General features: G+C 42.1%; 10 protein-coding genes and 1 non-coding gene across 11 annotated transcripts; 7 read left to right on the forward strand and 4 right to left on the reverse strand.

Annotated features, from left to right (window-relative positions):
• Positions 1 to 290: 290 nt before the first annotated feature.
• BDP1 (transcription factor TFIIIB subunit BDP1) lies at positions 291 to 1,991 on the forward strand (the record flags this gene model as incomplete). Its single annotated transcript, XM_003680432.1, has 1 exon — positions 291 to 1,991. The coding sequence occupies one exon, from the start codon at positions 291 to 293 to the stop codon at positions 1,989 to 1,991; it is 1,701 nt and encodes a 566-aa protein (XP_003680480.1).
• Positions 1,992 to 2,114: 123 nt separating this feature from the next.
• Positions 2,115 to 2,798, forward strand: GPI15 (phosphatidylinositol N-acetylglucosaminyltransferase GPI15; the record flags this gene model as incomplete). Its single annotated transcript, XM_003680433.1, has 1 exon — positions 2,115 to 2,798. One exon carries the CDS (start codon positions 2,115 to 2,117, stop codon positions 2,796 to 2,798), a length of 684 nt encoding a protein of 227 aa, XP_003680481.1.
• Positions 2,799 to 2,892: 94 nt separating this feature from the next.
• BMT5 (25S rRNA (uracil2634-N3)-methyltransferase) lies at positions 2,893 to 3,861 on the forward strand (the record flags this gene model as incomplete). The annotated part of the gene is made up of 1 exon (XM_003680434.1): positions 2,893 to 3,861. One exon carries the CDS (start codon positions 2,893 to 2,895, stop codon positions 3,859 to 3,861), a length of 969 nt encoding a protein of 322 aa, XP_003680482.1.
• Positions 3,862 to 3,903: 42 nt separating this feature from the next.
• On the reverse strand, positions 3,904 to 5,415 carry FYV10 (glucose-induced degradation complex subunit FYV10; the record flags this gene model as incomplete). Its single annotated transcript, XM_003680435.1, has 1 exon — positions 3,904 to 5,415. The coding sequence occupies one exon, from the start codon at positions 5,413 to 5,415 to the stop codon at positions 3,904 to 3,906; it is 1,512 nt and encodes a 503-aa protein (XP_003680483.1).
• Positions 5,416 to 5,578: 163 nt separating this feature from the next.
• On the reverse strand, positions 5,579 to 6,664 carry IDH1 (isocitrate dehydrogenase (NAD(+)) IDH1; the record flags this gene model as incomplete). The annotated part of the gene is made up of 1 exon (XM_003680436.1): positions 5,579 to 6,664. The coding sequence occupies one exon, from the start codon at positions 6,662 to 6,664 to the stop codon at positions 5,579 to 5,581; it is 1,086 nt and encodes a 361-aa protein (XP_003680484.1).
• Positions 6,665 to 6,939: 275 nt separating this feature from the next.
• FMC1 (Fmc1p) lies at positions 6,940 to 7,416 on the forward strand (the record flags this gene model as incomplete). Its single annotated transcript, XM_003680437.1, has 1 exon — positions 6,940 to 7,416. The coding sequence occupies one exon, from the start codon at positions 6,940 to 6,942 to the stop codon at positions 7,414 to 7,416; it is 477 nt and encodes a 158-aa protein (XP_003680485.1).
• On the reverse strand, positions 7,413 to 9,221 carry SGA1 (glucan 1,4-alpha-glucosidase; the record flags this gene model as incomplete). The annotated part of the gene is made up of 1 exon (XM_003680438.1): positions 7,413 to 9,221. One exon carries the CDS (start codon positions 9,219 to 9,221, stop codon positions 7,413 to 7,415), a length of 1,809 nt encoding a protein of 602 aa, XP_003680486.1.
• Positions 9,222 to 9,781: 560 nt separating this feature from the next.
• On the forward strand, positions 9,782 to 10,429 carry NCE103 (carbonate dehydratase NCE103; the record flags this gene model as incomplete). The annotated part of the gene is made up of 1 exon (XM_003680439.1): positions 9,782 to 10,429. One exon carries the CDS (start codon positions 9,782 to 9,784, stop codon positions 10,427 to 10,429), a length of 648 nt encoding a protein of 215 aa, XP_003680487.1.
• Positions 10,430 to 10,754: 325 nt separating this feature from the next.
• Positions 10,755 to 12,827, forward strand: XBP1 (Xbp1p; the record flags this gene model as incomplete). Its single annotated transcript, XM_003680440.1, has 1 exon — positions 10,755 to 12,827. The coding sequence occupies one exon, from the start codon at positions 10,755 to 10,757 to the stop codon at positions 12,825 to 12,827; it is 2,073 nt and encodes a 690-aa protein (XP_003680488.1).
• Positions 12,828 to 12,930: 103 nt separating this feature from the next.
• Positions 12,931 to 13,003, reverse strand: TDEL0Ctrna11T. Its single transcript has one exon. It is a non-coding gene; the product is annotated as a tRNA-Thr (tRNA).
• A 175-nt stretch (positions 13,004 to 13,178) lies between these two features.
• Positions 13,179 to 15,668, forward strand: COG6 (Golgi transport complex subunit COG6; the record flags this gene model as incomplete). Its single annotated transcript, XM_003680441.1, has 1 exon — positions 13,179 to 15,668. One exon carries the CDS (start codon positions 13,179 to 13,181, stop codon positions 15,666 to 15,668), a length of 2,490 nt encoding a protein of 829 aa, XP_003680489.1.
• Positions 15,669 to 15,688: the final 20 nt, after the last annotated feature.

A 15,688-nucleotide genomic window follows, 5' to 3' on the forward strand; every position in this document is an offset into this window, starting at 1 on the left:
TCTCAGTCCACACAGAGTATTAATCACCGCTAGCTGCAGTATGACCCCAAGGACAAAATTGAGCCAATGTAGACTTCACTGACTGGGTTACAAACCTCTTTAAGGCGATAATCAATCGCTCGTAAATCTAAATAAGCTGCTCAAGAGCTTTAATTATCTTGTAGTTCATTATAATATTCAAGTCGGGTAACGAGACACGATAAGACATCATATATCAATTATTGAGATGACTTAAAGATCAACAATAACTCCTGAATGGAACCACAGCACGTATCTGAGGTTGTATTAACATGAGCAGTGTGGTAAACAAGAGTGGTACACGGTTTTTTCCGAAACTGAGGCAGCGTAGGCTTCTTTCAGCTGCTCCAAAGAAGACTCTTACGACAGTTACTGACGAGGGAACAAAAAGTACAGAGGACGTCAGTCCCACTGATGAGGATACGAAAGTAGATGAGAAGGATTCTCAGAAGGAGTTCCAAGAATCTGAAAACCCCGAGGAGGATACAGGGGCTACTGCAGTTCAAGATGAGGAAGATGAAGAAGATGGGGCATTATCACAAATTAAGCCGAATCCCTCGCAAACCAGTACACAAATTCCAGAAAGCCAAAGCGTCAGAGAAGGACGTCGTTCTAGTCGACTCGACTCTCTAGGTACTAATCAGACGAGTGCACCGATCTTCAGACCTGCTTTTAATGAATCAGGAACAGGAACCACTGGTAAAAGATTATCAACTATTGCAAAGCCAAACCTGAAAAAAGTTAGATTACGTAGCGTTTCCGAAAAGGATGCGACATTAGAAACCCTGAAGAAGCGCAGAATGTCCATCCGGACTTCGATCTCTAAGAAATCAGGGTCTGCCCACAGAATTAGTGTAGTTTCAAGGCGAACTTCCCCAGATGCAGATGTGCATACGGCTACTGCAATTCCAAACCCCAACGGTAAATCAGACTCCGTAACGGAGCTTTTCCAAAAGACAGATAGCCTCTATGAGAAATATACTATCAAAAACCTAAAAGAGATTCCGAAGCACATCCAGGATACAGATTCAGAGAGATACATGGTGGATGAAGAGGCTTTCACGATGGCAGATTTGTGTAAACCTAAACTACCGATTGGTGAAATATCAGAGAATTTTACGATTGCTAAACAAGCAGGTTTACTAAGATTCGAAAAGAGAAGACAACGCAGAGAGTTGAGACGAAGAGCTCGCGAAGAATTCAAGTCTGTGAGCTCGCTGAATGAGGAGGATCAGGAGAGGGAGCTAGAAGAACGGAAAAAGGCAGCAGAAAAGCTCCTCAACACTGACGTCCCAGAATCTAGTGGTCCTCAAACGGCTATTCAGTTACGTCTGAATCCCGATGGTACAATGGTGGTCGATGAAGAATCTACTGTGGTTGATCGACATAAGAATGCAAGCTATCAGAATGCACACAAGTTGAAGGTCAATGAAAATCCCTTCGAAAACCTCTACAATTCTGGAACATACGGTAAGAATATTTACACGGATCCTTGGAATACCGAAGAACTGGTAAAGTTTTACAAGGCTTTGTCGATGTGGGGAACAGATTTCAATTTAATCGCACAATTGTTCCCATACCGATCGAGGAAACAGATCAAGGCAAAATTCATAAATGAAGAAAGAAAACATCCTGTAACGGTCGAATTGGCACTACGGTCTCGTTTGCCGCCTAACTTTGAACAGTACTGCCTTGATATACGAAAAGATATTGGCACTGTCTCGGCATTCCACGAAAAGATACAGGAACTGCAAGTGGAGCATGAAGAGCACATGAGAGCCATTGATAATGCTAAAGCAACAGCCAAAGAAGAGGACTTGCAAAACGTAAAGACGATAAAGGATTCTGGAAAGAAGACATCTGGTGGGTTTAGGACCGATCAAGTTAGAGCATATCGTAAATCTGAGGTTGTGCTGGGTACGATCGACGATCTCAAGAAGCACCCGGCTCAGGAAGTTGAAGAGAATTCTTAATTGATTTAAATAGCATAAGAACACATATATACAGATTCTGAAGAAGGCCTTATTCTCTTGCTTCGTCATTAACCGCGCGAGACTCAAAAGAGCGAGCCTGACTACCTCTTTTCGATTCAACTAATGAAATTGGCTAAAGAGATACTGCAATACATGTCAAAGCCAACAATTGCATCGAAAAGGTGTAAAAAATATTGCTTAGTGATAGATCAAAGCGATAATGGGACGTGGCTCAAGTTTGCCACCAAACCGAGCAATTACGCTAGCCGAGTCATGATGAACCTAGCCTTACTTGTGCTTCTGAATTCGCTATCAGCGATCATAGTCCAGGCAAAGGTACCGCTCGAACTGAGAGCAAAAATAGTCATAGGGGCTATCGCGTTTTGTCTCAACTCGTTATTATTAAGAAGACCTCCAATTGAATCTTTAGTGGTGTATCGAAACTATGGGGTCCAGGTTACTACAGTCCGTGGTTTCCTTCTGTTGCCGGACCAATTGAATATTAAATGGCTTGGTCAAAGTCAATTCATTCCTAGAGATGAGATCGTGGACATAGTAATCAATGAAGGGTTTTGCCGGGGCTTTCAAGTCATTTTCTACTTGGCCGTCATCATAAGGGATGCTAAGAAGCTCAAACTGCTCTTTCCTGTATGTATTAAAAGAATCAAACACAGATTTCCAAGACTTTTACTAACACTAGACAGGCCACAAGACCCAGCTTGGATGACCAAAAGATCATTTATAATATGTCTAGAAAGTGTCTTTTCATCGACAAGAAGCGCTTTCATAGCTAGAGCCGTGTGCTGAGATGAGCATCGAAGATGAAAAATTCGTCAAGTTGAAAGAGTCCTAACAATAACTGAGAAAAAGGTTCTACAATTACTGATAATAGTGAGGTGAAATGGGTAGAAAGCTTAAGGGTAAGCCAAGCCATAAGAGTCTGAAAACTACTCTTCAAAGACATCAAGTCCGGGAGAAAATCAGACAATTGCACAAGAATAAAGAGCAAAACAAACAGCAGAAGAAGTCCCAACCAAATGCCAAAGTAAGAAAAAACCAGGAACTACAGAAGTTGAATGAAGCTAGTTTCAGCGCGTTTCAGAAGGATGAAACGCTCCTACTGGTCGGAGAAGGTGATTTCTCATTCACCAGATCTCTCATTGAGGAAGAATTCCTGAAGGCAGAAAATATAATAGCGACTAGCTATGATAGTTCACCTTCGGAACTCGAACTCAAATACCCCCACTCTTTCAAAGAGAACTATGATTTTTTGATTCAAAATAAAGTCAAGATGATGTTTAAAGTTGATGCTATGGATCTAATAAAGACATTGACTTTGTCAAAAAGAAACGCCTGGTCTAAACTTTTAGGATCATCTTGGAAATACAAGAGCTTACAAAATATCATGTTCAATTTTCCGCATACGGGGAAGGGTGTTAAGGATCAAGATAGAAACATTGCTGATCATCAGCAATTGATCTTTGGATACTTTAGAAGCTGCAAGAAATTGTTCGAGTTGGTCAATGCTCCAATTTTAGAAGCCAAAAACTCTTATGACCAAGGTTATACGGCATCAGAGGGGAAACAAGATTTAACACCTGAGGGATATGGTAATATTCTCCTTTCCGTGTTCACTGGGGAGCCTTACGATTCTTGGATGATTAAGAGTCTTGCTAAAGACAACGGTTTATGCGTTCAGAGGTCTCATAAATTCGAATGGAAGAATTATCCACAGTATCATCACAAAAGAACGAACAGTGAACAAGAGACTACAAAACCAGCTGAGGAAAGAGACGCTAGAATCTATATCTTTGAAAAATTCGAACGTGCAAAGAAGGCGAAATCAAAAGACTTGAGCGACGAGGAATGAAAGGAAACCAAAAACCATCAATTGTAATATAATCTATGTAATTTATGTCGGGTACATCTTTATGAAGTCAGTCTCTGGATATTTTTTCTTGTCGATGGGATCCACAACTTCAAACTCTTGCAAGTCTGCGAGATTGGAACGATTCAAGTTAAGTGCCAAAGCTTTCAACTTCTTTGCATCGTAGATATTACCGTTGGGTAGCATCACCGGATTCTCGAACAATTTCGATTGAATGTGATGTGCATAGGGCAGATCCTTGGCAATTGGAGCAAATTCTTCACTGCAAACAGGACATGTTGTGCCAAGGACGTCCTTCTGCAAGTATTCATCTAGTTTTGGATTATCCGAGGAGACAAATTCTTTTCGATGTAGACATTCCTTTGTTTTTAACGTCGAAATACCAAGGGAAAGGTACATAAGCAGGGGTTCCTTGTGTGAAATACCGTACATGGAATAATATTCTTTTGAGAAAAGTTCATTGAGAGTTGACCACCTCTTTTGATCCAATAAATCTGTGTAACGCGCAAGATCGGCATTCTTATTGTATTGTTTAAAAATCACTTTGTTTACCGTCGGTGGGGTACTCGTTCTCTTAGCAACTTTTTTCCGGAAGAAATGTTCATAAATGTCATCCTTTGATCTTAGATTTGGCTCCGTATTATTCTCGTCATTCGTAATTATTTGGGGGTCGATAGAGTCGTTAACCTGTAGTTTTGATTCTTCTTGCCGGCAACTGTTGATAAAGACAAGTAAGCCTGAAGCCAGCTTCAGATCTGAATAATTGCTTTCAACAAAAGGCAGTAAAAATTTCTGAAAACGTCCAATAGCACTCTTGTAATCACCAGCTTTCAACAATTCCACGTAATCCTGTAATCGTGCTTCAAATTCCAGAAAAGAGCGATTCTTCTTCAGGAAAACCTTGTTTTCCCCTATCCAATGAAGCAGAGGTTCCAAGTTATGATCGACCGTGAGAGATTTAGAGATTCTGTTAGCCGCCAGTAAGATATCATAATCTAGCAAGCTTTCCAACTGTTGCTGCTTCAAGTAAGTTACACCGGGATTCCACATCTTCCCATCCTGCAACGTTACGGAATCTTCATCATCCTGAAGAGAATTTAAATGGACCTGATCATTCCTTATGAGATAGTCTGCTATGAGCACATTCGTGTATTTTTGGTACCAATCTGTCAGTTTTGAGACATCTTGTGATTCTTTTGCATTCTGCAGTCCATGAAAGAACTTCAATCTTGAGTCAATCCTTTCCAGCAGTCTCAACTCTTCATCCACCCTCTTGGTCAATTTCCTCTCAAACAAGTCCACTTTCCGTATAATCTCATTCAATTTGTTTAAAGCTAACTTATCTTGATCCAAAGAGTTTGCTTGTAATGATACATTCAACTCGCTGAACAAACTTTGCAGTGTGGAGGACTCCCTTTCTATAAGCTTGTGAACTTGTCTTACATTCTTACGAAGCAACTCATGTGGAATGTGGAACAACTGTTCATTTAGCTTCAGATGAAAGTCCGTGCTTGGCTCATGAATAAGCGAACCCATCTTGGCCTTTCCCCCTCTCTGACAGTTCAAGTGTTTTGTTGAAAGTGCGAATCCCTTAAGCGTTATGGAAAATTATTTACAAATCATGTTTATAGAGTATGAAAAATTCCTGGAACCATCGAGTAAGGAAACCATTTACGTAGTGTTTTTAATATATCTATCATCACAAAGATGCCAATTTCTCAATGACAGCTTGAGTAAATTCCGTGGTGGAAGCAGAACCACCAATATCAGGAGTAGTAGATTTACCCTCGGCGATGACTTGATGAACGGCATTTGAGATCTTGGTAGCAGAAGTGCTTAGACCCAAGTGATCCAACATCAAAGATGCCGACAAAATCATAGCAGTTGGGTTAGCAATGTTCTTGTCCTTGATATCCAAACCAACGTGTCTGGAACCTGGCTCGAAAACAGCGTACTCTCTACCGTAGTTAGCACCAGCGACCAAACCAGGGCCACCAATCAAAGCAGCACCGATATTACCTAAAATGGTACCGTACATGGAAGGAGTAACTAGAACATCGAATTGGTGTGGTTTGGCGACCGTTTGCATCGAAGCGTTATCAACGATGATGGAACCAACCTTAACATCTGGGTATTCCTGTTCACCGACTCTAGTAACAACATTTCTGAAAAGACCATCACCCAATTTCATAATGTTGGCCTTGTGAACAGCTGTAACTGCGTGTCTGTTGTATTTCTTAGCAAAATCGAACGCAAAACGAGCGATTCTCTCAGTCTTATCCTCAGTCATAATCTTCAAGGACTCAACAACGCCGGGCACAGATTCGTGCTCTAGACCAGAGTATTCACCTTCGGTGTTTTCTCTGATAACCACTAGATCCACATTTGGGATCTTAGTCTTAACACCTGGAACAGACTTGAAAAGAGCAACATTGGCGTAAATATCCAGTTCTTTTCTCAAAGCCACATTCAGAGAACCCTTGCCAGCTTGATCAGCGGCAGAAGTGTGCCAGATACCTTTCAAACCGATCTTGTTACGTTTCAAAGAGTCCACAGCGGCCTGAACACCTTCCTCGTGGTCCAAACCGGAGATATCCACACGGTCCCAGTCAATAGGCAAATTCTCAGCCTCAAAGATTGACACCACAGAGTCTGTAACCTCTTTACCAACACCATCACCGGGTATCAACGTGACTACGAATCTGCCACCATATTTCTTAGGCAGCACTTTCTCAGCAGCCGCTACAGATGCAAACATTCTCTTACCTACGGCTGATCTCAACATTATGTGTATGGGCCTATCCACCTCGCTTGGCTGCCCTTGTTATAAGAGGGATCAACAGTCCTTTATTGTTATATTATATATATATTCGATACGCGAACCGCTTTCTCCTTACCAAGAATGACGGCGCCGAGTTTCGCTGTTGCGGCAGCCGAGATCGGTATGTGAAATTAGGAAGACGACACGTGACCCGACTGGTCAGTGGTCAAAGATTTAACTACTATTCCAAGAGTACCAAGTAATAAAACTTGTACATCGATGAGGTTGAGACGAGCAAGATGAAGCAGGCTGCTAGAGCATATCGTGATGTTATTAGAGCGATGGTACGGGGCGACCGTAGGTCGCGGATCGCTCAACGTGCAGAAGAGACTCGGAAACAGATCGCCATGCTTACTTATAAGCGTATGAACATTGTAAGACAACAGAATGAGACTAAAGATGCTATGTTGAATGCTAGTTTATTTAAAGATTTGCAATTACTGAACAGACAGGTGGAAACGCTTAAACGCGATAGAGCGGAGAACGATAAGAGCCTGCTCTTTGTTCGAGACACCGCGCTTATTCGCGATAGCTTGTTGCAGGAAAGAGGTGACAACGAAAGGCTGGTTCAACATCTGCACGATATCGGTTCTTTCCTGACAAACCAAAGGGAGTACGACGAACTGATCGAGCGTTATAATGGTAGTTCGAAACTGTCGCAAGAGGAAACCGTTAGGAGGACGGCTGGTAAAGTGGGGTTGCATGTGCCATTTTAAGCGCTAACAAGTGGTAGGACCTGTTTGCGTGCGTGACAAGTCGACCATAATGCTCCATAGGACCACGTTAGGTCGTGGGCTCCTTGTAAATAGCCTGTGTACTTGTTAAACTGTTCGCTCATCTCGCCTGCGTCGCTTACATGTTCGCGCATCTTGTCGAGGAAGGATTCTCCCAGATCGAATACAGCGGTCATTGTTTGCCCAAACGCTGGTGAGCCCCAGGGGATAACTAATTGGTATTCCTGGTCCGTGTAATGTTGGAACCCATCGAACACTAGTGTCCAAAATTCAGATTCCCAACGGTTCAGAGGAATTACCAAATCTCTTTGTAATTTGTAATTTTCGAGAATCAAACGGTACAGCAATTCGGGAGCCGCCGAGGTGGCTAGAAACCATGGGTTGCCTTCCGAAGTGCCCACACCATCGTAAATGTCTTCAGGGTATCTACCTAATGCGACACCGATGTTTAAAGGAGCCCTCTGGTGGTTTATAGGATAGATAACCCCCATAGATTTGACTAACGAATACAGAGTGTTTAGTACACCGGTGTCGGTAACGCCAAATGGTACACCGACGTCAAAATTCTCGGCATGTGTCAATAGAGATCCGATGATAACTGCGATATCTAAACCGCATCTTTGGTTTAGTACCGATGGAGTTTCCACGATATAATTCTTATTAGGATTGATAAACCCTGAATCAAAAGTCAAGAATTGAGCCATATCATTTAGACATTTACGCAAATCCTGTAGCAACACTTGCTTATCAAACCGGGTCCATTCGTTCTCTGACTTCTCGAGGAAACTAATGGCCATCTTTATAGAAGTAAATTGCACCAATGAAGTAAAAAAATGTTTTCCATTAACTTCTTCCCACAGATCAAACGAATCCTCTTTCCAATTAAACATAATGAACCTTAGATCCCAGTATATTATTTGTTCAAATAATTCTGTATCATTCCTAAATATCAGGTCGGCGCCAAAGCCGCACTTCTCAATAATATCTTCCAGCGCGACACCATTAAGCGCCAATTCATGTAATAAAGTGAAAATAGTAAGAGATCTCAAAGGAGGACCATCATTTTGCGGTCTCCCCCAATTCTGTGTAAAAGGCTTATTATCAACCAACCATTTGGGTTCACCCAGCCCTCTCAAAGGGTTCCCATCCTGACCATCCACACCCTGGCCAGATGGATTATCTGATCTTTGCAAAACATAGGAATTATTCACGTATTTCAGTACTGTTCTAGCCAAAGTCACATTGACCGCTCCCGCGCCCGCATCATAGGGAGCCACTGTTACAGGGAACAAATTGTTGACTACCGTATGCATCGTAATGGCCGCATCACGAACCCATTGGTAAAAATAATCCGGCGCGGACTTGGAAGGCGAAGCGATCACAACACCCTCAACAACTCCTTCAGATACCAGATGATCCCCGTTCAACTCAGAATCAGCCACATTTTGTAAGAGTCTCTCAAACGACGACTCACACTGCACATCGACCCATTCGCTGAAATTAGCCCTATTAATACTATAAGGGGCCACTGGCTTTAAATTAATCTTTCTATAGTAGTCTTTCAAAGGAAGCGAAGTTGGATGCGCGGAGTCAAAGGGTTTAAAAAAATCCACTATCGTAACATTTCTATCTTCATCTTCAAAACTCCAAGGCGCTCTTGCAACCTGCAACTCCGATTCGAGCGGCAGGAAAAAACGATACGCAATAAGAGATATAATAATAATTAATGTGAGAACGGACAACGCATGTTTGGAACCACGGTGGGAACCGTTTATCGAGCCCTTCATTGGTGAGCAAAACAAGTCCAAGAAAAAAAGGAGAGTGTTTGAGTTACAGCAGTTTATATAAACACCTTGATTACACAAAGACTAGGCATCGTAGTAGCAAGCAATAAAAAGCTTAATCTCTCAAACGCGATGAGATCAAAATTAATGATCTAACATATTACCCGCCCAGAGAAGCCTCAGTCACCACGGACGAAACCGTAAAAACCAACTTTCAATTTTCAACAGAATATGCGCGCCCCTCGATGTGCGATTCCTCGATGTGCGATTCCTCGATGTGCGGATCCTCGACGCTAGTACTGCCCCCCACGTTGACGTCAACATGCTTGGTGGATCACTCATTATCAGCTCGGTCCAGCTGAACATCATGAACTCGTGGTGACGAAATGATTGTTGAAGATGAAGTCATCGGATAACCGATACGACAGTGATGAGTCTTATTGAGGTCGAGAAAATATATATATATAAATATATAGATGCTCGAGACGGGAAGTACATCGAAGTCTTCTTGTAGAAGTAGATCAGCAATCAACACTAATATACCCGACAACACACAACACACAATGATCAGTGACACTCCATTCACTCTAACACATGACTCTAAGCTTGATGACCTGCTGGCGGCAAACAAGCAATGGTCCAAGAGCATGAACAATCTACATCCAAGTCTTTTCCCAGAATTTAACGGGAAGGGTCAACAACCACACACTCTATTCATCGGTTGTTCCGACTCCCGCTACAACGAAACCTGTTTAGGTGTGCTTCCGGGTGAAGTCTTTACCTGGAAAACTGTCGCAAACATTTGCAACCCAGAAGACTTGACTCTTATGGCTACATTAGAATTCGCAATCAGATGTTTAAAGGTTAACAAAGTCGTCGTGTGCGGTCACACCGACTGTGGCGGTATCAAGACATGTCTAACGGGCCAATTAGAGCCTCTAAAAGATAAAGAAGGTCTAAACTGCGGACATTTGTACCAATACTTGCATGATATCGATGAACTACATCGCTCAGAGAAAGAACAATTAGCCTCCTTCCCTACCTTAGAAGAAAAGAGCAAGTATTTATCACACTGCAACGTCAAGAGACAGTTTGCGCAAATCATGAAAAATGACACTGTAAAGAATGCAATTGTAGCCCAAGAGCTAGAAGTCTACGGACTGGTCTACAACGTAGACTCCGGTCTGCTAGACCCCGTCATCGCTAACTAATTAACTAAACTTTACGTATTATACACTTTGATATTATGATCCTTTTCTCAACTTCCTTGCATTAGTAATTATCAGTTTTTGGTCTCGGCTCGATCGCTTTGTAGCAATTTCATCATCAATGCGAAAGAGAAAAGCCGTTCTTTTTACCAAAGGGCGTCGTGTTCAGCCTTAAAGCTTCTTTTCAGTAAGCCTCAAGGGCCACCCTAGACCCGGATTGAAATGTCGAGGGGGATCGGCTCTGTAAGTTTTATATAATACTAAACTGCATGGAAACAATAGTAGTAGTTTTATTGATCCTCTTGTTCTTGCTTACGAATTACAAGCAATGGTTAAGAGAAAGGATGGAGGGAATCCGCAAGAGGTCACCGGGGGTGGATTGAAGTATGCGATCCATAACTTGGATCTATCGACAGTGGAGTTGTCCACCAGTCCCTTAGACGACTATCAGAGACTTTTCTTTGCGAGGTTGCTATCTAGACCTAATGTAGATCAACGACGAAACTTGGATGTTAAGAGAGTAACTTACAAATCGAGCATCGCTGAAGCGTTTGCCAATCCTGCTTGTGTTGTGCCGGACGCGGGGTTGACTCACGATGGCGCGTCTCCGAGAATGCAGTTCTCCCAGAGAAGACCCAGTGGTTCTGCCAAGTATGTGCTCGACTGTTTCGAGTACCAGTTACCTGATGTGCTATTAGGCGGTCAATCTGGTCTCGAGCAGTTTACTTCGTTGTCCGAGGGATCGAAGGCCAGATTAGGGCTCGATGAGCATCCTGGGAGAGTATTGAGTGGGACTATTTCGATGCCAGGGGATCCAGCTCAGTCGGAAGGTTTTGTGGCTCCAACGCAGGGCGAAGGAGATGAACTAGTTGCAAATCCCTTGACGAAGAATCAGCAGTTCAAGTTGCGGAAAATTGATCACAGTTTACAGCAGAATAGTAAACTTATCAACCCAAACAATTGCGTCCTGTGGACTCACGAATCAGGTTACGTGTTTTTAACAGGTATCTGGAGACTGTACCAGGACGTCATGCGTGGGTTAATCAGTCTCCCCAGGGTGGATGATTCGAATAGGGCAGAAGTACAGGAAGTATGCAAGAAAGAATTGGATTATATCAGTACTACTGCCTTTTATGAATCTGGGGCATGTCCGCCGGCAGGTTATAGTGACAGGAGAAAAAGGCGTCAATCGGCTGGTTCCGATATGCCTAGTTCCACGGGACAGGGATCTTTGAGCTCACCCACAATACCGACGTCGGCTAATCCCAGCTCCTCAGTCACTCATTACACTGATTTACATTGGAATGGCTTATCTCCAGATTTGAAGCAGATGATGTGCGACACGTACCGAAACCATTTGATTCATGAGAAGGGGTTTTCACCACAGGACTTAGTCAAGTGCGATTTCGCCGAGGTGATCAAACGTGTTCGTGGTGGATATATCAAGATTCAAGGTACTTGGCTGCCTTTGGAAACTGCAAGGTTACTTTGTGTAAGGTTTTGCTATCCAATAAGGTATCTACTAGTACCTATATTCGGACCCACTTTTCCCACTGATTGTGAAAATTGGTTCAAATACATTCAAAATCAGCTCAAGATAAGAGAGGCCAACTTGAATAAGCTCTCACCAAGTCCAGTTGATGTGGGCACTCAACCCAGGAGAAGAAAAAGGAGAGACTCCACTAGATCAAAGGTTAGTAAGCCAGTAGGGAATGAACTCTTGAATGCTTTCCAAAATCTGTTGGATATCTCAAAGAATCCTCCAGTAGCAAATCCTACACCAAAGCAGATTAGTAGGAGGTCGTCATCATGCGCACCGGAATGCGCTTTGATGCAAAGAAGATCGTCACTGGAGAAATTACCACCGATCAGTGCAATAATGCAATCAATCTCCCCTCGTTCATCGGTGGGACATCACAGTGATAGCGGGTATACTCCGCTAAGAAATATACACAGAGATTCAGGGATGGAATCGCAGCCCCCAATACATCCCAATCCAACTGTACAAACACTTTCACATTTGGCATCATTTTATAACACCAATGGTCATAGGTATTCGTATCCCGGAAACGTCTACATGTCTCATCAGAGACCAGTGTCAAATAAGATGCAATTAACACCAAATGATGGACTTTTTGAGATGTACATGAATAAGACAAGTTCAGCTCCAATGCAGGAGGTTTCAGTGAAATCAGAAATGACCAATGCAACGAACTACAAGCCTGTAAATTTCACTGATGGTTCTGACAAGTGGTTCCCTCGCTCTAGAGCCCAAATTTCAGGTAGCGGTAATATTTCTAATCCCGCCAGCCCTGGTCAAAAGAATAATGTGGCTACACTTTCAACTTCATATCCCGAGATGAACGCACCCATGACGTATTGGTTTAGTGCTACTCGCTGAGGTACTGTACATGAACACTAGTCTGGTACATACTTATAATCTATACTAGATTGAATATTACTTCAGATAATGATAACAACTTTCTGGATTCTGAAAAAAAAATTGCTTCCAACCAGAGTCGAACTGATGATCTCCACATTACTAGTGTGGCGCCTTACCAACTTGGCCATAGAAGCTGAATTTTGATATTAACAAAATTCATAGGTAACGTATAAGTAAAAAGTAAGCAGAAAGATCAGGCACGTGAGATACTGCTGTCAGTGCTTCTACGAAGTTTTAGCGCACTATTGACAAATAGTAAGCTGCAAATTCGAGAGAGAAGGGCCTTTTCAGTCTGTGGATCATTGAGTGATGGATTTCATTGACCTTGAAACGTTCTCTGCGGTCAATTCGACTACAGAGCGTGGGTCTAATGATACGTTGCCAGAACCTTCGTCAACACTTAATTTATCTGCTTTCCCAGTGAGCTCTAATCAAGACCAAGGCAGTTTCAAGATCCCAGATTTTCACAAGCGGAACCTGAGTGAGGTTGATCCGAAAGAGAATATATATGATCGTATGGCCCAGCATGCGACACTGTTCATGAAAAAGCTCGACCTTGATGTAACTGAATCGATTGTTACTGATGATTCAAGAAAAATTACTTCACAGTTCACAGAGCCAACCAAGGCGTCCTTACCGGGTCTAGAAATTGATGACCTTGTGTCGAACAAGAAAGTATCCGCCTCCAAAATTACGGATCAAGTTTTACTTCAAAAGTTGTCAAGGGTGCTCAACGAATATACTGTGACGAATTATCATACAAGATCGCAGATCAGAAAATCATTACAATCCTTAGAAGAAAACAAGGAAAGATTGATGCTTGATGATGAGAAGCTGATCGATCCTGGTTACGTTGGAAATCTAGCTAGGAAATCTATGAGAAGTGATCTCGAGAGCGAGCTACTAAAAGATCATCTAACTATCTTGGAAGAGCTCACCCCCATAATAAGGAGAATAAAACGGCTGTCTACTTCAGTCGAGAAAATCAAGAACGTCGGACATACAATTATTGATGATACCGGTAAGACACCTACAGATAAGAAGGAGCAAACTCTTGAGAAGAATATCGAATCGCTGCAGTCAGATATCAAACACTTAAAGTTAAAGAGACAGATCCTCTTTGCCATAAAAGATCAGTTCACGTTGAACCAAGTTGAAGATGATATTGTTACTAATGGACCAGTCGGCGCTCAATTTTTCGATGTTGTAGCAAAGGCTATGAACATTAAAGAAAAAGCGACAGTTTTATTGACTTTGCCCAATTCGAATGCAGGTAGTTCCCTGATTGTGAAGGTGAATCAAATTTTAGAAAATGTGAACAGGAAAGTTTTCAACTACTTAGTCGACTTCTTATACAGCTACGAGTCCGGGCTTAATGCTTTCAGTGAAAGATCTTTTTCTCCCAATAGTGCAGATCTAGATATATTTCGGACTAGTTTGATTTATCTGTCCAGCGACCTGGAGTACTTTAATGAGTTTCTCAAACGAGTAACTACGATGCGCACAAAAAATGTGCTGGACGATTTCTTATCACAATTCGATTACAAGACCAAAGATTCTAGGCCGCTTTTACTGTCAAGTGGTGATCCACTGCGATATATTGGAGATGTGTTAGCCAATGTTTATGCTTCTATTGCCAATGAAGCTGACTTTGTCAAATCGCTGTTCAAGTTTCAGGGTGAATTAATTGAAAGTTCCAGCTTTACAATTTCGCAGCAGAGCAAAGAGTTTCTTCATGGTTTAGACGGAAAGTTGCTGAATGAAATAATCAAGTCACTTGCAAATGCTTGCCGAATTAGAGTTGAGCAGGTTGTAAAATTCGAGCAAGATCCGGTTACCAATTTACAGATTTTTAGGCTACTCAATCTCTATCAATTGATGTTCAAAAAGCAAGGAATTAATGAAGAAAACATATTAGTGATTGAATTAAAAACTCTGCAAGAATTGTCAAAGGACCAGATAGAAAAATATTTTGTCAAGTGTATGAATGAAATTCCCTCTGTGGATAATACCGCTACAGACTTGATGCCGCCAGAGTGGCTCCAGGAATACATCAATAAACTAGTTGAGCTCTTTGAGGTGTACGACCGTGGAAGAAGCCCCGACGCTGAAGAAGCACCGACTATTGACTTTGAGAAATTTCTCAACAACGCCCTTGAAAAGATGATAGAAAACATTCTATTGAAAGGATTGCAACAAGCTTTCCCACTCGCGAAGAAAAATGACGAGGCCCGATCTTGCTTGTTGACAGTACAAATTAATTCATTGGACCTGATTAAATCTCGTCTACAGCCCTTCACCAGTACCATATTTGCTTTTAATGAGAGAACTGCCGGTATCTGGAGCGGTATCGAAAGGAAGATAGACGATGCTGTCAGCCGTTTGTTAGATCTCCAAGTGAAATTGATATTTGAAAAGACAGGCCTCAGCTTATACTACAATCTATTCAATATGATATTCCCTATTACCTCGGTTCAGGATGAGTTAGATTATGACATGTACCTTTCCCTATGTGAAAACCCTTTAATGAAGCTCGAAACTATTCGTGAAAAGGTAAAAGGAAGCCTGAATGAATACGCCCCACAGGCCTTAACTGACGTCCAAGCAAATCTGTTATTTAGGCTAACGTCGCCAGCCATTGCCGATTATGTCTGTGATTCATGTCTCGCGAAGTTATCCCTCTTTTATGTCACTTTCAGAAGGGTATTGATGCATTTATATCCTGATAGAATAGAGGATATTGCCAGCATCCTGAACTTTTCAGAAGAAGAATTTAAAACTTTAATAGGTATACATTAGTCATCTGTGCTATTTCGTCA

This window comes from Torulaspora delbrueckii, chromosome 3 (assembly GCF_000243375.1).
Source record: "Torulaspora delbrueckii CBS 1146 chromosome 3, complete genome".
Lineage (NCBI taxonomy): Eukaryota > Fungi > Ascomycota > Saccharomycetes > Saccharomycetales > Saccharomycetaceae > Torulaspora > Torulaspora delbrueckii.